The following is a 27,953-nucleotide window of genomic DNA, read 5'->3' as shown; positions in this document are numbered from 1 at the left end:
TTGAAAAATGGGAATAATGCTTACCATAAGACAACACCTGAGATTTAGACAAACGTTCAGGTGGAAAAATCAAACACTAAAGACAAGTGGTAATATGTTTAAGCAATTTTTAAGTATTATCCCAGTTTTCTAGTTTTACTTGACACACGCTTTTTCTGATCATGGGAAGATAAGTTGACTGAAAATACCTTCTGCCAAAGCTGCCACCATCTCAGAAATCTGTACATAAAAGAAAAAAAAAAAATCTCCTAAGTAGGGCCAATATTCCTGTAATTGATATTAAAAATGGTCCAGACAGATAATAGGATTTTTTAAAAAATCCTATTAAAATAAACATCCAAAATACTAACTTACATAAATTTTATAGGTAAAGGACTTGTTATGGCAGAGATAAAAATCTGAAAACATGTTACAGAAATATGCTACAAGTTAACAAAATTAAGAGCGTTAAGAAAAATGCAAATCAAGTTTATATTGGTCCCTAGCTTGCAAGAATAAGAAACAATTAATTCAAGGGGATTAGCTTTTATTGGTAACTACAGAAAACCGTAGTCAGAATAAAAAACGAAACAGCTAGATGAGTTTGTCCTCAAAGATGCCAACAATAGTTGAAGACACAGTATATTTTGAATTTTCTATCTTATTCTAATACTGTATAATTTGTAACATCATTTAAAGTGATTCTATGGTGTTGACTGCTGAAAGCGCACACAGTGCTGCAGCAATATGATCCCGAGGCTGTTCTCGTGTATGCCAGGTACTGGCTGGCTGCAGAACTGGAGAAGTAGGAGAAAGACGTTCAGGCTGATCTAACAACATGCAGAGCTGCATTTTTTTAAATTTCTCTTCTCCCTCCCGCATCCTTCATTTCTCCTCTGCATTGCCATTTCTGCATCACATTGTCTGTACCAGATTTCAGACATAATGGTCAGCTCTTCAGCTGTTTTAAACCAAAATATCAGAATTAATCCTGGGTTGTAATTGTAACTGGTAACAAACTCTGAAAAATGGTACAAAATGAATACCAGCTTGAAGCCATAGCCCTTCCCACACAAAATACCCTATTCATTTCAGCCACCTGCTGTCTCCCGATACCCTTGGCACAGAAGTATCTCATCCCTCTCAGCACACCTCCACTCTGGCCAAGCTCTCTACCCTACCTGCGCTGCAGCTGTGCCCAGCTGCACTGTCATGCCTGCATTGAAACCCAGCCTGGCCACAGAACTTATCTTATTAGAACTGTAGCACCATGTACTTTCTGAATGGGATGTACAACCTGAAAGTATCCAACAGACCAGTGAGGAGGAGTACAAGGAAGTGTCATGGAGCAGAAAGACAGCTGCTTTCTTGACTCCAGAAATCTTTCTCTTGATATGACCCTGCAAAAATACTTTTCGTGATAGCCAAGGAAAACAGGCAATCAGAGAATAATTCAAATTAGTTTTAAACCAAGTATCCCCTGTAAACCTGACAAATAAAAGGCAACAAACCCTACAGTATTGGTTAAGATCCCCTATACCACCTTTAAATGTAGCCACATTTAGGTTTTCCAGTGTGTTGACTGTACCTCCTGGCCTATCTGCTAAAATCCACTATATTCAAGATTACCTTTCAAGTTCAATTCCATATAAGCAGTAGCAGCAGTGCTCTTTTGGAAGAGGGGCCGGGGGGAGACTGACTGTTGTGACAAGCTAACTGATGATTGGTGATACCATAGGAATTTTTTCTCAACAAAAAGGGGTTTACAATACTCATGGTAATAAAACATCTTTAGCTTCTATGGTCTAATCACTTACTTGTTTCAATGCTGATACATCATGTAAAAAAAATCTTTCAGCTAATCTCAAGCGAAAGCTACCATAACTCATAGAAGTAGACAGATTGTTACAAAATAATGAGTTTCCACAAGAGATAACCTATTGTATATGTACTGGAAGGAATATTCTTGCAAAGAATCACTACAGGTCAAGAAATGAAGTACAACACATATTTAAGATAAAAGCTAACAGCAGCTATGAGAAAAGCGTAAATTTATTAAAGATGGGTGAAGCACGATTGTGCTTGATTACTAATGATGCACTCAGAAGTGTATTTTCAATGCTTGTTCACCATTAGTTTCATAAAATTCAAGATGAATGTATTAATTGATTATATGTTACTTTGAAAGTGACTTTTACAATTATTTTTTTTTGCTAAGAGTTCTATTTGAGGATTCATTAAGTTTCATTGCATTAAAAAATAATATTTTAAAAAAAAAATAGTTACTGGAAAATACTCTCCAATCTAGGATAATCAATTCAGAGGTCAAATTTTGCTGCTTCTTACTCACCATGCATAATATCTGAATTTAAAAGCAGTTAGGAGTTACTTCAGCAGGATCATACAAGGTTATCATTATAGTGGTATACAGTAATAATGCTGTCTGCAAACAATGAAAAGGAAGTAGTCTAATGAAGGCAGTACACTTTGAAAGTGTATATCATTTAAGCAATTAAGGGCTCTGGCAAATAAGTTCTGCAAAATCTTGCTGGAGAGATTTATGCAGTCACCAGACAAACCACCTACCCACACTCTTTTTTACAAGGACAGTGAAGTGGACATGCAGTGGACCTTTCATGTTATTGTCTTGCAAAAAAAAGCATATTTTTGCTACTTCAGCTGTTTTAGTTATTTACTTAATATAAGACCTGTAGTTGAGATTTTACAGCCGTTGTGTCCAACTCCATACTGAGTAGCATATTGCATGGAAGGAAGGAGAAGCACCCCAAAATACCAGCTTTGACACATTAAAGTCTTGCTTAGCAATAATTTACTCATTTTTTTATTCAAAGGGCTGAGGCCACAGTGTGAGGAATTGATACTAATGATATTATGTAAACTATCTGTATGGAACATTGACCCGCTGTTGTGATAAGTTAAATTCAGTTGATAGGTCATGGAAGATTTGAAAATTGAATCTCTGAAATACAAATGTCCATGTGCATCTGGTCTCCAAACCATCATTTGTTGGTTTTACATACCATATTACATACCATGTACATATTCTTACATACCAATAAATGAAATTAATAGAATTCCCTCTATCCACTTTTCTATGTACAGTGTTTAAGTGAGCAACTGGTGTCTTTTATTGCCACCACCCTTCTCTTGTGGAAGAAACCATGTGCAAGAAATGGCAAGACAAACCTTCCAAGGATCACTGTCTGCTGAATGATAAACTGGACGGCACACGTGAATCTGCAGCCTCCTACAGAAATTCCCCCTATGGCACTCTGGAGATCACCTCCTGCAAAAAAGCACCCCACTTCAATTTGCTTCCTCTTCATACCCTCTCCTCCCCCCAAAACCCACATCTGAATTCTGCCAATAGTTTTTAACACACATCACTTGATGTCTTCTAACAGGAAACAGAAAGTGAGAGAAGTTCTATTTCATCAACATCGAAGAGTCACCCTGGGAGCCATTCTGCCATTTCTCTGAAGGAGTCTAGTGTAAAAAGAGGGAGAGCAATCTTTGAAAAAATGTCATCAGAAAATGGCTACAGCAGCAGCTCTGAAGGTTAGCATTTCCATGTGGATATGATGTCCCACTTTAAGGCAGCGGCCTCCAAAACTTTTTGATCATGCACCCCTATCATTAAAACTTTTTGAGCATGCACTCGGAATGTTTCTATATGTATTTATTTACAAATGGTATACACGTATTACTCTACTAATACATTATGTACATTAAGCAACAGACCCACAAAAAGATATTAAAGAAGGATGGCTGCAATAAATTTTTAAAAATCCTTTAAAAAGTGTTTATTTACAAAAAATATTTCCTTCCTATATCCCATAGGACTGTCTTGCACAGCCCCTAGGGTGAACATATCCCACTTTGGAGACCACTGCTTGACAGTGTCAGAGAGTGTTTTGGGTTTTTTTAACAAAGAACGAACATGCATGACAAAATTTTCTAATAGAAAAATCCTTACTGACTTCTGAATGTCTAGGACTTTACTGTATGTAAAACAACAGATTACCCAAATAAATAAAATAAATAGCCTAGAAAGACTTGTCCCCTCTGCCAATAAAATTAATAAGCCATCTACGTAGTATCAACCAATTACTGACCACTCTTTTTCTGATCAGAAAATGTTTAGCCTTCGTGTTTAACAATTCCAGACTCTAGCAGATTAAAGGGAAAAGGAAATTTCAGTGCACAAGACCTCTTCTGGCTAATGCTGCTAAGTTTATTATGCTCATTGTTCAAACTAAATACCTGATCTTTTATCCAGTTTAACTTTCAGCCATTGGTTATCTTTTTTTCCCCTTTTTCCCTACCAAATTAAAGAAATCTTTAACACCTGCTCATTTCTTCTTGGAAGGATGATTATACGGTATGACCATATCATCCCATAACTTTCTCTTCCATCAACTAAATACAGCTGCAGTTCTCCCTGTGGGAGTATTTTTATTTTTTGTGGCTCTTCTGTACATCTCAACGTTTTCATGTATCTTTTCTATAATATGGTTGTAAGGATCTTTTTTCTTCCCTTCTCCTTTTAGACTCTCCTAGTTACAAAGCCTTTCTTTTTCCTAACAAGAGAATGGAATTGTCCATTCCGTACCAGCTTTGCCTCTGAGTCTAAATTGGGCACAGTATGTTTCAGATTCATTTTTTAGTCCACCAGGAATAACAAAGAATATGAACTGTGTAAAAATGCACAGTCAACAATTCATGCCTCTTACAAATGAAGCTTTTTCTAAAAATGTGACAGACCCATAGGGGATTATGTTTTTCTAGGCTCCTGTGAGAGCCATAATACCCCATTTTGCATTCTGACAGTCTTATGAGAAGTAAATTCCCTATAGAGTCATTTGAGTATTTGAAAGCACTGGTGAAAACTCTTAAACTTCTAATACCTGAAGTTAGGCATGGAAATCTGCAACTCTGCACCTGAATAAATATTCCTGTCCTGAAGAATAGGAGATAATGCTGATCCATAGATTATTTCTCCCATCACCTTGAGATTTCAGTTTTCTATAACCAATGACAATATATGTCAAATTGCTTCAATTTTTCAGCAATAACAATACCCTCAAACCACTAAAGTGCTATGGAACTTTTTGCTAAATGTTTCAGTTATGCCAAAATCTTATTTTCCTAGAAGAAGTATCAAGCAAAATTTACAGCCAGCTCTATGACTGAGTACCAACAGCTTCTATTGCCTCCACTGAAAAACAGTGAAAGCAATGCTCATACTGTTCAATGCTGTTCAACCTATTGTGAAAACTGGAGAAGCCCATAAGGGATAGCTAATTTAGTCATATAATTGGAAAAAATGGCAGAAAGCCAGAATTTTCCAGTCCTGTTAAGCACAGATTTGTCAAGCTCTGTATACATTACAGAATTAACGTAACTTATCATTAAAAAAGAAATAAATTATCTGAAATATATACTATTTTATGAGTCACATATGACAAACAGGTTTTTGTTGGCATACCTTACTTTGATAAACATAAGGCTCTTCTTACAAAATATTTCTTCACAAGCACACATTTACTCCTGAAAGAATCAGAAGGTATTACACCTTTAAGTTCGCTTGAATAAGAAGCTTAGAAAAACTGAATAAGCAAAAGTTTAGAGTATATAATCTCTCATACTACCACAAAAAGTTTCATATTATGTCATAAAACTAGTTTCTAAAGAGAGGACATTTCCTGCTTTAGAGCTAACAAGAGAATACTTTCTATTACCTTTGCTCCCCAGGTGGCTAATAATATGTATCTATTAAAATGTTTTTTAAAACAGTCCATTAAATTCATTGGCCCCAAATCAGCAAGGAATTAAAATCACATCTAACTTCAGGCACATGAGTAGACCCACTGCACTTACTGAAACTATTCACATGCTTATGACTAGATAGAATCCAAGAATTCCTTGTTAAAGCAGAACGATACCAAGAAGGTTTTTAAAGGCCTAAGCTTTCTTTAGAAGTAAAGCAATGGCCTATAAACATCATGCTGGTAGCGATCTGTTATATAATTCAATAGCCGGTTATAAAATTCTGCCTTTAAAAATAAACTGATGTTGTTTGGCTATGGTAGACTATCCCTCTGTGTTGCCAAAGCGTACTTGCAACCTCTCCATTGTTTCGGCTAGATTTGGTTTAATGTACAGACTTCTTACTTGAACATCAATTTTTTCTCTCTTCTGAATTCTGCCTTCTCTGAAAACTCTTTTCCTCTTCTAGATGACTTTCACTGACTCTTACTGCTGCTCTTCTTTCTTGAACCATACAATTTTTTTGCCTATTGTGATTACATGCAATATGCAAATTCCTGCATGGGATAAACATAATAAAAATGAAAAATATCCTCATTTAAGTTATGAGTAAGGTCAGGTAAAAATACTAAGAAACTGAGACCATGCTTCCATGCCTGTCTGCATCTACACCTGATTTTTACCGAAGAGTAGTTGCTTGTTATGTCTGGACCTTGAACATCTGTGCAGGCCAAACAGTTTTACGGTGAACAGGCAGAAAGGCCAGATGTGCCTGGGAATTCTTCCCTGCTGGTGGAATACCCCTTCCCTGGCACTCTATTCTGTTCCAGGTAAACAGACAGCTTTTTGGAAAATCTCTTGTGTTGCTACATTTTATAATGATAAAGGGAAAAAATGGGTACTGTAAAAACAAATGTGCATTTTTTTTTTATCTGTATCTTTTGTGTTCTCAGCCACTGGCTTAGTAAAACAATACAATAATCACAAGTGAACCAACTTAGGTAAGAAGAAATGTGATTGACTGGGCACATGATTTTGTAATGCATATATGTATAACTATGTATTACAGCTAGACTTCTGGAACAAGAAGTTGACTCTGGCAAATGCTATACAGGTCCCAGGTCCTACAAGAGCCCCAAAGTTCCACCCTATACAAGTGGAAATAATCAAAAACAGTTGTGCCCATCTGCTTGCTCCAGGAAACGATTCGGTGGAGCTGGTCTCCATGGGGTGGTGTATTTAAGGAAACTGGGAAATTTGTCTTAAAAATCAGCAAAAAAAAAAAAAATCCTATGAGAGGATTTTGAAGACTTTTTTTCTTTCTAAAAAGATGACCAATTCTGTAAACGGTGTTGGTTTGCACTGAATGACAGAAAAGGTAGGTGCACTCTAGTATATCCTTGGTGTTTTAAATGTACATTATGAGATGGCTGACACTGCACAAAGAGAAGTTACTAATTTCTTAGCAAAATTATGGCAAACGAGTTCATATGCTTAATTTAATAAGTCTGCAAATTATCAGCAAGATGAAAAAGCATAAATTAATTGAAATAGCATATTTATGTTTACTGTGTACACAAAACTCCACCCCAGCCCTGTGCTGCAACAAAGTGACAAAGCATGCTCAAAACAAGGAAGACAGGGCATCAGCAGTGCCAGAATATAGAAGAATACAAATAAAACACTAATGGCTAGCAAAAAGCACACATCTGAAGGTTCCTCTTTGACTTTCCTTTCATGTTTGGAAAGGGATTTTAAGATTTTTAGTTTGGGTACCTACTGGCTTGAATTAAATACATAGAGCAGGAGGATGTATCTACACAGTTTCTTCCTGCCCTCTTCTTTCCCTTTTTAAGTCAGTAGTTCCTCAATTTCAAGAAATTCCAAGATATATCATGCTTGGGGTGGGGGATAGCATCGTTTTTGGTGGGACTTCTTTGAGGTAATTTGATTCAGCTACAGACTGTGTCTGTAATTTCAGAAAATACAATTGTTAAAGTAACAAAAAAAAAAGCAATGCAGGACAGAATAAATCTGTTGAAACTTATTATACAAGGACAAGGAGAAATATAGATGGATTTAGGGAAGAGCAGGGTGCTCTGATATCTGCAGTACAAGCACAAGGATTGAAAAATTAGGTTCTGGTGGCTTTACTGAAAAAATACCTTCTTGAAGTCTTCAAATTCCCTCCCCTGCCAAAAAGGAAGTAATTGTCCTGGTTACAGAAATCCAGTGTCATTCAACCCAATTTTCCATACACTGTAGAGAAACCTTGGCAGGACAAGAGGAACTTCCAGCCTGTGGGATTATATGAAATCCCTTCTGCCTCTGATCACAGACAAGAGAGATCCTCACAACATAGGTTTTTTCCCCTTGTCTGAAAGAAGAAGGAAAAATAACGTTATGCTAGATTTAAGGCACTTTTCTGGGTATATGGAATGCTTCTAATACAGTCATATGAATGTAGAAAGCAGCAACAAAAAACCTTCTTCATGCTAGTAACTCAGTGCTGCTCTTTCACGAGTACTCTGAACTGTTGTCTCCACATTCACTGTGGCTGAATTGCAGATCCTTATAGATAAGTCTATAACCTTCACACCCTGAAATAAGGTTAAAATGTAGTTAGTAATTTGGATAATTTTCAATAAGCTTTTAGTAGTACTAACCTGACTAAAAACATATTCTAATGCATTATCAGTAAACAACTTAAATCTACAATCAATTCAGAATGGACTCTGCTAGGCAAATTAATACTGTAATGTATAAAGTTAATTAGAACATAATATATCTATTTATAATGTTATTTGTAGTACTTAAAATTACTTTTTTACAGTATAAAATAATGCAAATGTAACACTATTGAGAAAAATAGATTATGCTTGCTGTTAAAATTGTGTGGGTTTTTGTTTTGGTTTGGTTTTGTGGGTTTTTTTAAAGCTGTTTTATTATTTCCCCAAGGAATTTCCCCCAGTTTCAAAAACTTCACCGTAATTTTTCTGTACTCAAGAAGCTCTAAGTTAAAAATAAGATACAGTTGCTAAAAAGTTGATAATGCTGCTCCTTTCTAGTACTGCTTTTCTTTCAAGGTTTGGAAAAAAGGTACCTGTTTCCTTCTTAGAAAATATGTCTGTTTGTAATTGCAGTGGGTTCCCGTAACAGAGTACGAGGACGACCTAAAGAGAGCACTCCCAGGGCTGATAACACACCTCTGGATTGCCAGGAGACTGTCTCCTTGAAAGAAAGAATGGCTATGTACAAGGCTGCTGTGTCTGAGAAGGGAGGGACAACTAACTCCTTTGCTCGTGTAAGATATCAATGGCTCCTTATCTTTTTAGCTCTGTGTGTTTGCTTTGCACAGTGACATATTCTGCATTCTTTGTTTACACAAGCTGACTGATGGACCACTATGGGGATCAAAATTTGAAACGTAAATTACTAAATCTACTTAGCAAGCATATTGATGCATCGGTCTCCGTCTCTACTGAAAGAGGTTTTTGATGCTATATACTTTTGGTCATTTAAACAATTCCCTTTAATTCACTGGAAGGACTGTTCTTTTTATTCCACTGTTGCATGAATTGCATTTATTAGGGCCATAGGCTTGAGACAGATTAGGAACAGTTATTCTTTCAGCTCATAATGACAAAACTCAGCGGTTTCTACATTACTAAAAATATTACCAAATAATAAAATCATATTCAAAAGCACATTAAGTTTAGACCTCTTGCTGTTCAAACTAAAGAATTCAAAATTGTTGCATTTTAAAAGAGCAGCTCTATGAGACAAGGTGTATGAAAAAAGCATGGTTTTATAATAAAATTATTTTAAAATGGGCATTATATGAAAAAATATCCAGAAAAAAACTTTTTCATTTTGTTTTACTCATCTCTCTACACTTCCATCAATAGGGATTAGGTATTTTACAGCAAAATTTAATATTAATACAGAGTAGTACATAAAGTATTTGGCTAACAGAATTCATAATCTAGTGAAATAGAGCAAGACATCTTCACCACACATTTAATTATCAGTCAGGAATAACTGAAAATCAGGTCTTCAGATCTCAGCCAGGAAAACCTGCCTCAGTTCTGCAGAAATACTACGGGGTAAAAAGTGTATTTTTACCATACCTTAAAATCCTACTTAGAAGTTTTAGCTCAACCCCCTTGTATCAGGAAACAGAGGCACTATACCGGCTTGCTACAATGTTAGAATGACAATGGTCTTTGTTTATACTAAATTTTCAGCACGTGGGAAGAACACCTTTTCCTTACTGTAAACCAGGCCAGAGTAGTTTCTGTCAATCAGAGAGCATATCTGGCTAAAGAAGGGCTACACTTCAGCACCCACCAGCCAGCATCTTTGTCCATAGCCAAGAAGAGCTGCAGAAGGATTCCCAGTCTTACCTACACGTTGGTCTTGGGAGCAGTGGTCTGTAGCAGCTGAAAGGACCTTCTGGGTGCTTGGATAGCCCAGAAGCCACATAGTGAAAACAGCCACCACCCACTCCCACCAGAGTCCAGGTGTTTCCCAACCACCAAATTCCTGTCTGCTGACTTCCTTATTTCCTAATTTCTTGTGTGTATTTGTAGCACGTTCCTGCAGTTCACCTGGCTAAGAAGGTTCCAATTCCCTACTCTTGCAATTGAAAACATTGCTGAAGTTAGCCCTCTCTTTAAAAAATAGTGCCTGAAGCCTGACCCAACCTGTGTTAAGCACATAGGAACTACTTTACTTACACTGTAACTCATCACAGTTCCTTGCTGAAATAGAAGGTTGCCTGAAAAAGGAACCGTATTATGTGTTCCATTAAAGGGAATTAATAAGTTTACTTAAATTACCCATAACTGCATTTACCCCCTCTAAATATCTCCAAATGGCTGGCAAGGTGTGCCTGAAATGTGAATTCACCGAAATAATTACTTTTCACATTCACACAATCATGTACATATAGAAGCATGCCGCCTTCATCACAAGGGGAAAAAAAAATATCTGGTTTTATGATCTCCTTACTTACGCATCAGGTGTAAGCACTAAACCTAAATGTACTTAGTAACCTTCATTACAAAGCTATTGTTAATTACTGGGTGGTTTATTTTCTGCATATTGATTAGTAAGTTCAAATGCTGAAAGCTTCATTCTAGTACCATCTAAGAGGTAACACATAAAGGATGGAACTAGGACAGGGAGCCTGAGGGTAGAGGCACTTTTGTGACTTTTGGCATCATCGTTAGTGAAGAAAGATCACCAGACAAAGGCCTGCTTGAAGCTCTCTGCGTGTTTATCAACAATACCTATTGAAAAAATACAAAGAGGGCCAGGTGGCAACTCTGAATGCAACCAAACTCCGAATAGACAAGGCAACAGCAGAGAAGAAAAGTGGCTGCTACTAACAAGCAAGCAGATGGGACCTACTCCTTTTGGTGCTAAAGATTCAGGCCAAACATGCACGCTTTTCAAATACACACCACGTTTAGTTCTTCAAATCACAATGTACGGCTCCTCTGCAGTGCTCTATGAACTTGTCAGAAACAGTATTTATGATTGTCTGAGTCATTCCTGCAAAGACAGAGTATTACATAGCTGAAAATACATGCATGATCCCTAAAACTACAGAAGAAACCATTGAGTCTTCAGACAACTAGTTTAGGCAGAGATGAATATGTAGCTACACCAGCAGGTTCTATTTCACACAGGAGCATTTAGCAGCTGGTGTTAAATAAATTATAGACTGCAAAATTCCAAAAGAACTTCATCATTTGCAGGTCCTAATTTTTGGTTGACAAGTCCTAAAATGGGCCAATGAGATTCAATAGTTAATGTCATCAGTATATGTATGTTTTGTACTTGGATGACAACACCTGAAAAATAATTGCCTTATTACTGCATCTGTTCTGAATGCTAATGTAAATTCGTGTGTACAGTTAAAATAAGTAGGGTTTACAGATTACATCAGTGGAAGTTGCCTTTAAGAGGCTACAGACATAATGAAGTATTTCCAGATTTTCCATTTCAAATATGTAAGCATTGTAGTATACCGTTATTAACACTTTTTAAAAATCAGCTCATGGAAGTATGTTCTTGGTGCAAGTGGAAAACAACTGGCCTTATTTTATCACTCTAGATTTCAGAGAAAACCAAGTTCTGTACTGTGCCTGGTGGCCTGGCAGCAGTGAGGAAACAATTTGAGAAAGTGAGGAAGACCTCTTCACAAAAGATCTTTGCTCAGTACCAACACCAGCACAAATCCATACAGGTAACAACAGCATTTTTAATACTAACAAACAAGGTATGCCCTGCAAGATAGCTTGAGGAAAAAATACAATTTTTTGCTTTACTGAAGAGTTTTCATTATGACTACGACATTTCCCTGGTGTTCATACTCATAGAATTTTCTGTTTGAGATATACTACAGAAATCATATATATTTCTTTTGCAAACACTCAATATAGGCAATACTAGACTTGCAGCAAATGGATAAGTAAAGCAGATTACTATCGTAGTGGTATTTTATACTGAACCTTGTCTATAAGACTGTAATTCATTATCAAGCATCATGGTCATATTTTGCATTTATTGCACTTGATGTGATGTTGTGCCACTCTCTTTCAAAAGGAGTTTCCTGCTTTCCATTGACTTAAATCTAATAACTTCCCCTAAACAGATCAAAAATTGCACAGAACCACCCAGATGCTACATAAAAGTAGAACAAAGCAGCAGCTAAGTGTTATTTTAGATAAAAGGTCTTTACATTTTATTACTTCATTAGCATATACCATGAAAAATTGTTGTAGGAGATAATGATTTTGGACTATGTGAAATCCCCTATAATAAAACACATTGCACAATCTGTCCTATGCACTCTGAGAAACAGTAATGGCACAGTAAATTGCTTTACCATGCTGCACTTCTTGAAGCGATTTGTAAGCAATATTGCTCTCCACCTTTGTAGAACAAAACACATCAACATTCTGCCATAGGTTCATTTCCATGTTAAATAAGCATCATATCTACCGGTCATCTCTCATTTCTTACACATTAATACCAATATCAATAATCTGCACAGACAACAAGCAAAACTCCAGTTTTGGAGAAGGGGAGAAGACACAGTTTGCTGCAGATGTATTAAAGTGTTTTTAGCTAAGCAGAGAAGTCCCATTGCTGATGTTCAACTATCATACTGGAGCATAATCCTTGGTAATAGGAAGCGTTTTGCACATGCTTGTCTGATGACGTTTATCTGGATGAAGAAATGCAGACCCATGTACAGAAATTATGTGACTTTTTCTCTTACTCAGAACAAAATTTCATTTCTGTTATGTGAAGATTCATTTTCCTTGGCCTAACAGTGACAACTCATTCTCCACAAAGCCAATATGATGGTTCCATTTCTTCAAAAACAATGTGACCTCTAAGCATACTTATTCATGTATTTGTCCTCTGTGGCTAGTTGAGGAGGCTCTCTCAAATCATCAGTAGAAATAGTCACGTTCATAGGAAATAAAATCACTCAGAACTATATGGAATCTTTAAATCTAGGTTAAATAACTTACTGCCAGACCATAAAATCCCCTTTCTACCTAACGTAACTGCACTCTCATGGAAAATGGGATTATACACTTAGGTAGCTGAAAGATTATTCACGATCACTGAATCAATCCTGAGGCAAAACAGAGAAAGCATGTAGTTTGAAGACAGATCTCCAGATCTGGATAAATTCAAACTATTAGTCCAAGCTAAAATAAGGAAGCAATTAACTTTTTAAACAATAATCTAAATAACTGAACATGTTACTTTATATTCAATTATTGTATAAGGAGTAGATGGCTTTTCATTCAAAACATTTACACCAAATATGGAAATAATAATTTATCTTTCTATTTTTCTCAGGCAGCAGCCATCACTCAGAGTTGTCTCCATGGTAAGGGAGATTGGTTCCTTGTGAAAGGTGACATATTACCAGTAGGATGCACAAAACTCTTGTCTGGAACGGTGAGCAGCAATGAAAACTGATCACAGAATTGTCATGTGCTCCGAGTTTGTTTTGAGATCTGGTCTTTAATTAGACCACTGGCATCATGAGCACCTTCTATTGTCAGCCACCAAGCTGAGAAAAGGTCGTGATCTTCAGTGTTATTATTCTGCAAATGCCAGCCTAGAGTGGTCTGCTACACCAGCTCAGCTAGCTAGCTGCTCAGACAAAGTCTCACTCTCCAGTATCAGAAATGAGCCATATCGAGTGAGTGAGCTGAACCTCCTGCACAGGAAGGATGAGTGGAATATATTGAAAGTATCTGATATTCACTCAACCATACAGTACCCTCTGTCAGGAATGACACCAGTATAACTACACCTCCTCCATTGAGGGTCATTCCAGACAAATTTTCTAAGATAGCTAGTGTAGCAATTGCCAGTTTTCCAGCAATTGCAGAGGATAAGATTGAATAATAGGACAATGTTAGTGAATGGTGAAACCTTACCTTTTTATGAAAATCTTCCACGTTGTGCCCAAAACACCCTAAGTATATACATACAACCAAGCAAGACTGACAAACCATAAAGTGCAGATAAGTGAAGTTCTTGTAAAAAATTTCCGCAAGACCTCACAGTACTGATGTGCAGATGACAAGAACATAAATAGGTTTAAAAAGCATAGCTTTGACGAGGAAATGAAGATTCACACCAAGTAAATCGTCAGTCATTCCATTGTTACCAACTTTGTAACTGAAGCTTTAGGATCACAATTTACTTCCACTTCTGCCTAAAGGGAACTGTAAGTTTGTACATACTGATCATTTAGAAGTGTGTTCTAAATCTGCCAGTACACAAACGATATTATATTAGCCAACTTCCCACAAAGCTTATATGATGACCATAACGTACAGCTCAAATATAAGCAATATGCTTCAAATGTGAGTGAATAAAAGGCTTTCCTGTCTTGGACAAGCTTTTGGGCCATTTGGTCCCCTTGAACAATACATACATACATATACAGAATTGTACACGTTTTATGTACGTATGCATATAATATAGCACACATATTCTGAGCCTCAAAGCAACTTTATTTTTGAAAGGGAAAGTATGTTTTGTCTGTTGTCAGAACAGAAGGAAACTGCAAAAATGTCAACACAAAAAAGCAAACCTTGTTCTAAAATACACAGAACGGTTACTGAAAATTCAAATCTTGGCACATTTTGCAATAAGAATTCTATCTAAATTATTGCAGCGCAGAGGCACTAAAATTGATGTGTGGGCCGCTAACATATAAAGTGCGTGTAGCAATTACAGTTCTCTTCAGTAACAGAATCTGAATGCCTACATAAAAATGCACTCCTCTAACAAAATGTGTACATACTTACTCTCAGATTTACATCTCTATTTTTAAAATAATGTTGGGTTTGGTTAGAATGACTTACTACCCAGTGACACAAGAGAACACTATAGTCCTCTGTATTAAGTACCATACAGATATGCATGGGAAGGCCAGCAGCCCCTATAAACGGTGACTTGAAACAAATGGAAGAGAATGGAGGACGAGGTAAATCTGGAGGGGAAAAAAGTATGAAATTACCATAAGAAACCATTTGTGAGCTAGCAGCATGCCAACAATCATCCAGCTGACAGTGTTTTCTGAAGCTCACTTATGATACAGCACAGGATAAACAAAAAGTAATCGAAAGGTGATTCTTGGGCTACAGGAAACACAACAGTATTAGTTGTCTTTTCAGTCTCGACATCAAAAATCACTCTGAGCATTCTGTCTGTCCTCCTTTGCTGTACAGCTGGAGGGGAGCTGTTTCCTCCTGACACCACAATGCAGGATGTGGTTGATTAAACAACCTTGCTTGATTCAATAATGCACAGTAGGGTAGGCATCGTGTATTCCACAGAAACAAATAAAGGGATCAAGTTCCCACAAACATAACTCTTAACAAGTATTAAATCTAGATCATAATCTCCAGCCACAGTCCTGCATTGGAGGCATGACTTACCCTGCTTAATAAAATAAAAACCATCTTAATCCATGCAGACCATCAAATCATTCTACAGAATATTCTCCAGAATCTATGGGGTGTACAAAACATGCCACAGACTCTAATGGGGTAATCCTACCTACAGGATATCCTATCCTACATCCAGCAGTTAGCCATTGCAAAGGATGGAAGAATCCACAGGTCTTCCTGCTCTCCACTTGTTTGGAATAATAAACAAGTAGTATTTTACCCTCTGTCGCTGGAATTTCAATTAGCCATCTTGACAGACACACAAAAATATAAGAACCTCCAAGTCCCTCTTCCTCCCTGCATGCCCAGAGCAAGGCCATGTAATTATATTGTCAAAATCTGGCCCATAATGTTTAGGGTGCATTTTAGACAGCCATAGCTGTCACATTAAACGATTATAATCTTCTGCAATATGGCAACTACTTCATAAGCAGTACCAAAGTTACAGCAATAAAGCAGTAGTGACATTCAGATTAGATTTGCTTCCTGACTACATTAAGCCTAATTATATTCCTTTTTAATACCCCACACCATTCAAAGGACACATAATGACTATCATGAACATATTTCGTGTCTCTTGAATGAGCTTTTCCAGTAATGAGAGCTTGACTTACATATCTAAAACATGCACATTAGAACAGAAAAGCATATCTTAGATGAAAAAAGCATATATATGCATAAATATATTGAAAAGTATATCCATATAAAATGAGAAGGCATATTATACATACACCTACACATAGTCATTAAACAGAGAATAGATGGGAAAATTTGCACTTCATTTTCTTTGAACTGCCTCTCTTCAGCTTGGTGTGGGGTTAGCTCTACATCTTTTCACGTTGTGCGGCTCCCTTACAACTGTCACATGCACAGGACCCGAGAGCGTAATCCATACTCTGACTTGCTCTCCTCAAGCCTCGCCTCACTTTGACAATTCAAACTTTGCAGTAGGTGTGATTAATTTTGATACTGGTAACACACTAAAACCGTTTACTAGGCCAGTAATCAGAAAAGTTACTCTACTTTTTGTTCCTGTGTTTTTAAAACATCTTATAGTTGAAACAGTTGATTTGGCAGCACAAAGGTGGAAGAGAATTCCTACAGCCCATGAAGGGGATGCATACTGTCTCTCTGCCATAGAACCTAAGAGTCCTTGCTGCCTACTGTATGGCAGAAATCATGGCCAGGCAGTGGGCGCTCCCCTAAATTGATTCAGTAGAAATGTTGGTGGAGATGCAAGTAGTGTAAGCATTCCTTAGTTCGAGGGTAGAATAAATCCCATAAATATATGCTATGTCATGGGATGACGGAGGGAGAGAGCTAATTTCTTGCCCTACAATTAGCTGGATTTCAAGGAGGTGACAGCATTTGATATGAAGGAAGCTTACAGCTCTACAGCACTAGATGTATAGCAGCAACCTCAGAAACACAGTGTTGCCTCCACTCACATTCACATTACGTTGAACACTTGGAAAGCTCTTGCTGGAGGGATCAGAAGCTATTTTCATTTGAAAGCTTATTATCAGTGGAAAGTAATAGGCAAGCTTTCTTCTCACAAAGGAAAAGAAAACTTAATTTGATATGAGTGAAATTATTTATTAGATGTCTCTGTGTACATGCTAGTGTGCAAGAGAGAGGAAGCACAGAACTGCTCTCAATGATATCAATCCTTAGGATTTTTTTCTTCTAATCACTAAATCTCAAAGTACTCCACGGACACAGGTATTGTCATGTAACACATCATGTTACACGTGGTTCTGTGACAGGCTTTAAATAAGAAAACAAATTACTGTCAGAATCTGGAGTAGAACTAAACATAGGTAGCCTCAGAAACTACGTGGGCACCTTGGACAGTGCTTTAAACTCTCAACATTACGCTCTGTTTATTACGCTGCAGTTGTCAGACTTGCAGATACAATGCTAGTCTGTGTGGTTTATAGTATCTTGTGGTTAGCCTATGGTCCATCTTTTTCACAACTGCAATTCAGCACGATTTTTGCATTGGAAAAGCTATACAAAGCATATGCAGAAAGTCAGCATCTCTTACATAGACATATTATACTTCCTTTTACAAAATTACATTAACTTCATGCCTACTAATAGGTAACAAGTTGATGGCACAGCACATCCAGCCTTCCCAGTCACCTTTGTCCCCCTTCAATCTATTTATACATTGTACATATTCATGCAGCTTTCTGTATCTGCTGGTCAAAGCCTAGCTGCAGTAACATAAGTGACTTGACATCCTCTGTGCTATAAAAATCCCTGTTCCAGTTTTTATGGCAACAAATATCAATCATAATAAAAATAACGGTACTTTGCTGTAAAATGACTATTTGAGTTACACCATTTACATTAGAATTTATTTGTGAAAGCCCTTCATAGGCCAAAAAAATAATAATAAAAAAAGAAAAATCCAATTTACTATTAGCTGTTAATATGATATTATTTTTATTTGTCTTCAGGAAACGTCAAGTAGCAGTCAGCGCAGAGTATCAAGCAGCACCAGGGAAGCTGAGTGCAATGAAATGACCTCCAAAGAAAGTCAAATGGAAGCCTCTCAAACACAAGAGGTAACTATATCAATTAAAAATCATGTCATTGGACAATTATACTGATGCTGATATATATCTGCTTTGCTTCTTCCTCCTTTACCACTTGGTACAGCAAGATCTGGATGTTCTGCTGATAGCCTTCCTTATTAGGTAGTACATAATTTTTTAAAAGGTGTTTTATTAAATGTTTTAAATTTATTATTGTTTTGACATGGTAATTAATTAGGTTTACATTCATATTTTTCTTTGATGTAACATTTTAAATACAGTTGCAGAAGTATGGAAAATACTTACATATTACAATAAATCCTGTAGTAAAGTGAAGGTTTTGTGCACAGGTTTCTCATCGTGAGCAAGTTACTCATAAGATAAAAATGACTTCTACACTCACTCAGCATACTGATGAAACAGGTAAGAAGTAGCATAAGAATACAGGCTCACAAATGAGCAATGGCAAATGTCTTTACTCACGCAAATGTACCACTCTTAGCATGCAAACATGAAAATGCACATTGCTCTGAATTCTCAGCAATGCTCATTCCTTGACTTCAATGGGACATAAAGAAATGAGTTTAGAATTTAGTATGGAGAGCTGGCTTTTGAATAAGGAGGTGGTTTTAAATATTTACTCAGTTGCTTGAAAGAACTGGGGACTTGAATTGTTGAAAACACAGGTAAACACTAGCCCACATATATACAAAATTGTGGATGATAAATTCATAGCTGAAGTGAATAGCCCTGCAAAATATGACCACAGTGTTAAGACACTGCTGCTGCAGTTTAGTCCTAGTATTAGAATTCACGCATTATATTCTCCCACAGACCCCAGTCAAACTTTAGCCCTGCCACACCACTCAGATATGGCAAAACAGTAGGTTTTTAAATCACGTTAAACATGTCCCTCAACAACCATCCTGTCATTCTCTCTATGGATTTCTGTTCACAATCAAGTGACTCTCCAGACTCCTGCAAGACTAAGTACAATTTTTCAAATGTAATGTTTTATAATTCACTGATAGTCAATTTCATAAAATGCAGGGTGGAGGAAAAACAATCTTTTTTATTCTTCTTCCCATTGCAGTAACCAATGCAGCTCAGAATGAAGAGCTCCCAAAGACTGTAACACAGATTTTAGTACAGCAGATTGAAAGGACAGCTGAGGAAAAGGCTGTTCACTCTGACAGAGAGACTACAGCACCTGCAAAAGAAGTAAAGGTTTGTGCTTTTAATAAGAGGGATCTTCCTTTATGCAAATTAGAAGTGGTGAAGTTAGGACACTGGTATGCCATGCAGTCTGCATTCATGTTTTGATGAATTATGACTAAAAATCTAACCTGTGAAAGTTGTGGGAGTATATGGACTTTAGGAATTAAGTGCACATAACGCAATATGGAGTACTGTTGTGGCTTAACCCTGGCCAGTGACTAAGCACCCTGCAGCCCTTCACTCACACCCCCCCCAGCGGGATGGGTGAAAGAATCAGAAAAGTAGAAGCGAGAAAACTCGTGGGTTGAGATAAAGACACTTTAATAGGTAAAGCAAAAGCCACACACATAAGCAAAGCAAACCAAGGAATACATTCACCGCTGCCCATGGGCAGGCAGGTGTTCAGCCTTCCCCAGGGAAGCCGGGCTCCATCACGCCTAATGGTTACTGGGAAGACAAAGGCCATCATATCAAGTGTCCCCCCCATTTTGTTCTTCTTCCCCCATTTATATACTGAGCATGACGTCCCATGGTATGGAATATCCCTTTGGCTAGTTGGGGTCAGCCGTCCTGGCTGTGCCCCCTCCCAATTTCCCATGTCCCTCCAGCCCTCTCGCTGGCAGGGCCTGAGAAACCAAAAAGTCCCTGACTTGGTACAAACATGACTTAGCAACAGCCAAACCCATCAGTGCGTTATCAACATTGTTCGCACACCAAGTCCAACACACAGCTACTATGAAGAAAATTAACTCTACCGCAGCTGAAAACAGGACAAGTACATCAGAAGGCTCAACAAGTACTTGCAGTATGCGACAAACAATTAAAACTAGACCTTTATAAAAGCTTTTATATCCCTGTCCTCTGCTGAATAGTCTCCTCTTTCCTTGTTTTGAATCTGTAAATATGTGTAATTTCTGTCATCACAGATTCTCACAAGCATAGAACATGTCACTTTCAGAAGAAATTAAAATGAGCATAAGCCACAGCATAACTTTACATTATGCTTATAATGCAAAGCCTGCATTTTTTGCGGCAAAAACTCCAAGACTGCTCAATCATCATTTTGCATTTTATATGAATTCTGTATTTTTTTCCACATATATTCTATCATGCAAATAGCACAACTCTTAGTTCAAAAGGTTGGCTTTATGCATTCTGAGCAATAGCTAATGGATTTTAACTTTCCAGATCTTATTATAATCCTATTGCTTGGCTCCTTGCAGAACTAGCTTTTGTGAAGAATAGAAAAATTGTTTTACATGTTACTATACTTTAAAAAAATAAAAACAACCACAAAACAAACCACTTTTGCTCCCTAAAGATGGAAAATATCTATCAGGAAATTACATTGTCTTCAACAGGAAGCTCATTTTCTGCTGCTACTGCTTCAGCAAGCAGACCACAGGAAAATTCTACACCAAGGAAAAAAAACCAGGATGGAACTGCTACTTCTGCAATGGTTTGCTCCAGATCCCGTGAATATGAAAGCACAGAAAAGTTTGCTTATGTGAAAGCTCCATTGGAAATGACAGTAACTTCCCGATCCACTGAATTGTCCAGCTTTTCAACAAAGCTCACTCTCTCCACAGGCCCATACCCAAAGCAAAGCAATTTCTGTGAACTAAGATGTTTATACAAATTTTTTCACCCACAATTAAGAAAACACTTAGAGAAACATTACCTGAATGAGTGTTCTAATATTTTATCTGATAAATCTGAAACATGGAATATGATGTCAGATGTGCAACAGGCTGGACACAGCTTTGCCTTCATCATTCAGATGTTCACTAGATGAGAAAAACAATGCTTAAAGTGGTGTAAAATCCAGGGAGATCCTCTCTATAAGATGGGTCTTTCAGAACCAGGCTTTCATTCCAATTGAAGTTGACCTTCCAGACCCAGACAAAGCTAGAGACATTGCAGACCACAAAACTGTTGCAGGTGGAAATGTTAAATACATAGCCTAGATGTTTCAGGCCCAGCCTCTTGATGCATTGCATGCAGATGCTCCAGGCTCTGCAGGAACTATGGACAAGCCCCTTGCATTAGTTAGAGGAGGTGTTCATGCAGTCACATAGATGTTTGAAACACAGCCACTGGCCTCTAAGAATAAGTATTACCATGATGAGGAACAAACATCAGACGAAGCTTGCTTCCAAGAAGTCTCTAGTGGTGCTGTAAAAGACCCTGAGGCACATGCTGGAAGCACAGAACCGGAGTAAACTTGGGCAGCTCAACCCAGCAGATGTCCTTAACTTGCTACAGCTGAGGTCTAAGCTGAAAGAGCTTAAAGGAAGTGTGCAAAGCATAAAATATTTTGAACCACAGCCACTGTCTGTTACCAGAGACAACTTTGGTCAAGGACTGAAGGATTAAGCTGTCCATAGAAAAGCTACTGAAAAGAGGCATATCAGAATAGCACATTTGAATGTTTGAAACACAACCTTTACCTGTGACCAACAAAGACCTAGTGGAAATTAAAGTGGTACATGGAATCTCAGTGGAGGAAAACATCCCAACACTCTCCAAACTATCAAGCTGCAACAAGGCCTTTTAGCATCTTATACCAGCACACTCTTCATACAGTCCCTCTGCTGCCTTCTCCTCACCTCATCCAGGGCCTGCTCGCTCTTCTTTTGCTCCTTCCTCTCTCCACTTCTTCCTCAGCTGCTCTTTCTTGATTGGCTCTCAACCCCTTGACAGAGCCAGCCACAGCTGCACCTTATCTACATCGGCCAACCCGCCACCCCTGAAGCCAACCCACAGCTGTATATTATCAATGTTAATTACCCAGCTTCATTCTTCTACAGGAAAACATGAGTGGTGCTGTGTGCAAGGCAAAACAGATGAAAACAGCCTTGGCACACAGAGGATTCAGAGGAATTAAGTCCAGCTGAAACATTGCCACAAAAATTAGGATCAAGGTCCCACACAAGATGTAGCAGCCCCTGTAACACCACAGCAAAGCACACTTTCTGATTCCAAATTTGATGGCAACAATATGCAAGGAGTAAAAAAATACAATGCAGGAATTGAAATAGATCTTCATGAAAACCAGAAAGCTGAGAAGCTGAAGACGCAAGAACTGTTGTGAAAGCCTCTAGCTACTACCTCTTCCACCATTATGAGGATTAATGCTACAAGAGCTATCCTGAAGAATTATATAGAGCAAAATAAAAAGATACTAAAAATAGACATTAAGATTAAAATATAATTACTGTTGTATTTGAGAAATATTAACATGCTAGAAAATGTGTAGAGAATGCACCTCAATTCTCATGCTTAAAATTAATGCAACATCCTCTAACTGAGGTAAAATGTTGCCTGTATAAAATAGTTCTAGAGACAAAATAATGGTCGTTTTGTGCACATCTGTTTTAGTTTATTACAGCACAAGTTGTGACTTAAAACAAAAAGAACCACATTTTGGTGGGTTTCCTGTATAAGCAAAATTACTGAAACAGTTTATAAAATAATGTGCATTTAAAACAAAATTCTGCTGTTTCCTGCTGGGTGATTTTACCTGTTGATACAGCCGTAGTCTGAATTAAGACAGCAAACCCTTTTGCCTGATGTCATATTGCAGGTTTCACATCGCTAAGGAGTTGAGCCACTCAGTGTCCCTCAAAAAGCTGAGCCTGTTTTTTGTTTCATATTGAAGCAAACTTTTGAAATATATAAAGTATGTGGATTTTTATATGAATATTTATATATGAATATGAAGTAAACATTGACAATGAAACATGCCTCGTTTCTCATGGTGCATATGTTACTTAAAAATTAGAATAGTATTTAGATTGCAAAGTTACGCATTTGAAACTTGGAAAATATTGCATATGCTATTGCATGATGTACACCAATGTTCTCCTTTTGTGCATCTATTTTGGGCATTGAGTATGGACGGGATCCTGCAGGAAAACCAGATGTTACCATAGCTTTAGCTGTTTGAAGTACGTGAACAGAAGGCTGATGCTTGAACAGCAATGCAAATGGCAGAACAAAGCTAAATGCTCCTGTACCTGCATAACTCCTAAGCAGAAAGCTCTGCTTTGTGTTTCCCAGCTCCACGCACCGTGAAGGGTGCTACCACTGTCGATGCTAGGAGCAGAATTAAACATGAGTAGCCTGTGGTCCTGTAAACTGAGGCACAGTCTGGCAGTGGACCAACAAGATACTTAATGTGGTGGGTTAGCCAGGGCTAGCGGCTGAATCCACATGCAGTCACTCGCTCGCTTGCTCGCTCCCCCACAGTGGGATGGGAGGAAACATTGGAAGAGCAAAAAAGCCAGAAAATCTGTGGGCAGAGGTAGGGACAGTTTAATAGGTGAAGCAAAGCTGGGGCACAAGCAAAGCAAAATAAGGAATTGATTCACTACTTCCCATCAGCAGGCAGATGTTTAGCTGCTTCCTGGAAGGCAAAGCCTCAACTTGCACAACAGTTACTTGGAAAGAGAAGTGTCATAGCTCTGAGTGTCCCCTCTTGCTCCTCCTTTCCCTCAGTTTCTTGGTTCTTATAGCAATTCAGAAATCAAGACAGAAGAGCAGCATGCGCTTTTCCAAGCCAAACAGATTGTCCATCACTGCCTTCTGGCCCTTAATGGTATGAAATCAATCTTCTATTCATGCTTTGTGCTTTACAGAGAACAAGTTTCCTTTACAATTAATTATACTTCACAAAAGAAAAGATTTGATGTAGTCTGCTAATGTAATTGTAGCTAACGCAATCTTAAAAACTAACTGAAGAAAGCATCGGGTCTGAAAATGAAAATTGTAAAAATCACAAATAATGATGTCCATAGCATATCTGGGTCATGTAAGTTTATAGTCTGCAGGTTACCACAGAAGTGGAACTCCCTGATGTGCTTTTGGCATGATTAAGCAGAAGTTCCTCACCAGAATTTTAAACATCTGCCTCTGTTTGTTGATCTCTAAATCATATCGTAGATTCAAAGATTATACATACATTATACTCAATTCCACTTATACTAGTAAACTTTTTATTTTCCTATCTCATTTCACAAAATAAATAGTTATTACAAATAAATGGGAATATTGTACCTGGTGAAGTGAATAGTCCTTTCAAATTTATGGATTTTGGAAAAGGGAAAGGTAAGTAGTTTTTCACTTTTGAAGTACTACTCTTAGTTGAATAAAAATGAAGTCCTAAAATTGAGAGCTGAGATACCAGTTGATGGATAAAGAAAACTACAGTTTTAACAAAACATATGGACCAACACAGTTAAAAAAAAATCATAAAACGTGGCTTAAACTAATGCATAACTTTTTAATATGTGGTTCTAGAAACTGCAGATTCAGGAAAATGAAATGTGCAAACTCTGCCAACAGAGAGTTTACCCAATGGAATGCCTAGTTGCTGACAAGAAGAATTTTCATAAATCATGTTTCCGATGTCACCACTGTGGCAGTCAATTAAGGTAAGAAGTAACTGCATGTTCACTCATAGAACTCTGCATTTGAATATGAACACAGCCGGGGAAATTGTTTTTGATGGGGCTATGCAACCTGTAGGATGCTGAGTTGACAGGGGAGTAACCAGGGTTCCCCGGTTCTCTACTACTGACATCCACACTGTGATGTGGAACAAGCCCTTGAAATTCTCTAAAGAACTCTTTTACCCTGGTACCTTCCAAATTCTTCTGCATATTACCTCCTACTTACTGTTCCAGGCCTTCAGGAGAGCTCATGAACCAGAAGCAGTAGACACAGAAACTTGGGTGGAATTTAAGACATCTGAACGCAGACCAAATTTTCTCTCACTTTTCCTCATCCATATGATCCAATGAATTATAATGGCATTTAGCAAACTACTCTTGTAACCTTTATATGAAATGCAGTGTTTATTGCTCTATCAGACAGCAAATGCTAACACATCTGATGTTAACAATTTTGAGGTTAGTTACAGACATTTAGGAGCAGAATCCAAATATAATTAAACTCAAATCTCTATCATTTGCACAAAGGCTAAAGAAAATTGGCACTGTATTTACTCCACCCATTTTGTAGAAAAATAGAGGATTCAGTCTTCAATCTGATGATGAAAAAGGTCCCAGCAACCCCAAAGTGCTGTGGAGCATTCCTATTTAAAACTTGTGCAGTGCAACAAAGCAAATTCTTTCTTAAATTACAAAGCATGACTCTTCCTCACTTTGACCTTGAAATCGTATGGGAATTTGCAATTAAAAGTTTTAGATACCCTTGGGGGTTGGTGGGTGTTGTCAGATTGGCCAATACATTGAACTTCCTCTCTTTTTGCTCTTCCTTTCTTTATATATACTGTCATTTAGGGGTACTTGAAATATCAAGTAAAATGTAAAATTCACAGTAGATGTATGATATGTAAAAGTATAAAACAAATTTTCTTCCATTTGGCAGCTTGGGAAATTATGCATCTCTCCATGGAAAAATATATTGTAAGCCCCATTTTAAGCAACTTTTCAAATCAAAAGGAAATTATGATGAAGGTTTCGGACACAAGCAGCATAAAGAATTATGGAATTCTAAAGATCGGTATAGCTCAGCTGGCAATATTCATGCTGAAGAAACAAATCCCATTAATAGTATACCTGTTGATTCTAAACCAATTACAGAAATTGATCAAGATTTGCATTCAGGTACTGAAGGTACTCATCCTGATATTTTGGATAATAATTTGAAAACAACCACAGAAAGAGGTAAATTAAGGATGACATGGCCTCCTTCAACAGATGATGCAACACCTAAGAAAATATTTTCTCTTGAAAAAGTGGCTAAAGTAAATAAGCCAAAGTGGCCACCAGGAGATTTTGCTCAAGAAGGCTCTGGTTTACATACCAATAAACTTCTGGGCAATAAAAAGGATCCTCAGAAGAAAAATGCTGTGACAGAGCAAAATAAAAATAACACTGCAAATGCACAACAAGATCAACACTCATCCTTTAGGTCTCTGTCTGAAAAAGAAGCTACAAATATCTGTAAAGCAAAGAAAAATGAAGCAGGCAATAACGGAAAAGATCAGGAAGACGGGAACATGCAAGATAACCTGAATAAAACCAGAGGATCACAGAATAGGGAGGAAAGTGGAAAGGATATTAATGAAGGTGATAATGTGATTATGCCTAGTGCTGGGAAGGAGCAAGAGAAAAAAATTAATGAAAATGGTGAATCAGAAGTTGTACAGGTTACTAACATTGATGATGTAACAGTACAAAAGAATCACAAAGAATTCAGCTTGAATAACAATAACAATAACAATTATGCCACTTTCTCACATCTAAACGTTTGTAGGCACGAAACAACTCTCTCAGCCACATCTAACCCAACGACAGCATTAAGCAACTTGCACTCTATCGCAGCATGCCTTTGCAAGGCTGGAAAATCGGTCTGGAAATGAAGAACTATTTGAGATGTATGAATCTCGTGAGAGCTATTCTAGTGATACTGTAACTGTTTCACAGAATGAGCAAAACTCAAAGGATGAAGATGCTGTTACCTCTAACAGTCTTGCTCAATTTAATAAAGATGCCACTTGTCAGAAGTCTCATACTAATAGTTCATGAGTTTTAAAGGAGGCAAATAATACAACGTTCCCTGTTGATACTGAGTTGGTATGCATTGGAGAAGAATCAAATTATGACAAAATCTTAAATACTATTTTATCCGACACTCAGAAAACATCTTTTTTCTTAAAAAAGACAACCTGTTTTTAGACTAATAGGCTCTGTAGACATAACTAAGAATTCCTGCAGCTCATATTCAAAAGAACATGGGAATTATGATACAGAACTGAATGATATTAATGCCTGTCAAGAAAGTGAAATAATCAGTGTCAAAGAATGACATAAACACAAGCTTAGACTTACTGAGCTCAAGACATACAGCTGCTCCATCTTTCTAAGGCAAGAAAGTCAAGCCCAAACAGTTCACTGTAGAAGAATAAATTAAAAGAAATAGATTCTATGACAAAAATGAATAAAACAGCTAAATGATCAGCTATGTCTTTCACCCATTATAAAATATGTAATAAATATGTATTTCTTCAGTACAATTATTTTAGTCTTTCTTGAAGAATATAAAATCCAGAGATTACATATGAAAAATTGTATTGTATACTGTCAGTTGCTCAGACTTTATTTACTTAATTTATATTTAAGGCAATGAAGATGCATAAAATAGAACGTTTTCAGTATGTAATTAAAACAACTTGTCTATGTTCCTGAACATTGCAAGAAATACTTTACTACATGACTGTCCTTCAGAAACTTAATAATTCAATTTTACTGTCTATCATTTGTAACAAATTAAGATGTGAAGCACCTGGTGTGCACAAAACAATAAAAATTATTTCCACAGTTTTTTTCTTATGTATTGTTATTATTGTAAATGAGCTGTTGCTCCATGACATATTATGTACATTTGTTGC

At 37.3% G+C, this 27,953-nt stretch overlaps 1 protein-coding gene across 1 annotated transcript in view; it reads left to right on the top strand.

Annotated features, from left to right (window-relative positions):
- Nucleotides 1-27,446, top strand: part of XIRP2 (xin actin binding repeat containing 2) — a 43,197-nt gene extending 15,751 nt beyond the window's left edge. The window contains exons 2-10 of the mRNA XM_056349100.1: nt 3,405-3,558; nt 8,913-9,073; nt 11,894-12,025; nt 13,660-13,761; nt 18,239-18,346; nt 18,667-18,739; nt 19,410-19,543; nt 24,836-24,969; nt 25,928-27,446. Of these exons, the coding sequence (XP_056205075.1) occupies nt 3,405-3,558; nt 8,913-9,073; nt 11,894-12,025; nt 13,660-13,761; nt 18,239-18,346; nt 18,667-18,739; nt 19,410-19,543; nt 24,836-24,969; nt 25,928-26,924 (1,995 nt within the window). The 3' untranslated portion in view covers nt 26,925-27,446. The remainder of the gene's footprint in view (nt 1-3,404; nt 3,559-8,912; nt 9,074-11,893; nt 12,026-13,659; nt 13,762-18,238; nt 18,347-18,666; nt 18,740-19,409; nt 19,544-24,835; nt 24,970-25,927) is intronic.
- The last annotated feature ends 507 nt before the right edge of the window (nt 27,447-27,953 follow it).

The sequence above is a fragment of the Falco biarmicus genome, chromosome 8 (genome assembly GCF_023638135.1).
Source record: "Falco biarmicus isolate bFalBia1 chromosome 8, bFalBia1.pri, whole genome shotgun sequence".
In the NCBI taxonomy this organism is placed as follows: domain Eukaryota; kingdom Metazoa; phylum Chordata; class Aves; order Falconiformes; family Falconidae; genus Falco; species Falco biarmicus.
The sequence above is the reverse complement of the archived record's forward strand: the minus strand, read 5'-3'. Positions and strand labels throughout refer to the sequence as shown.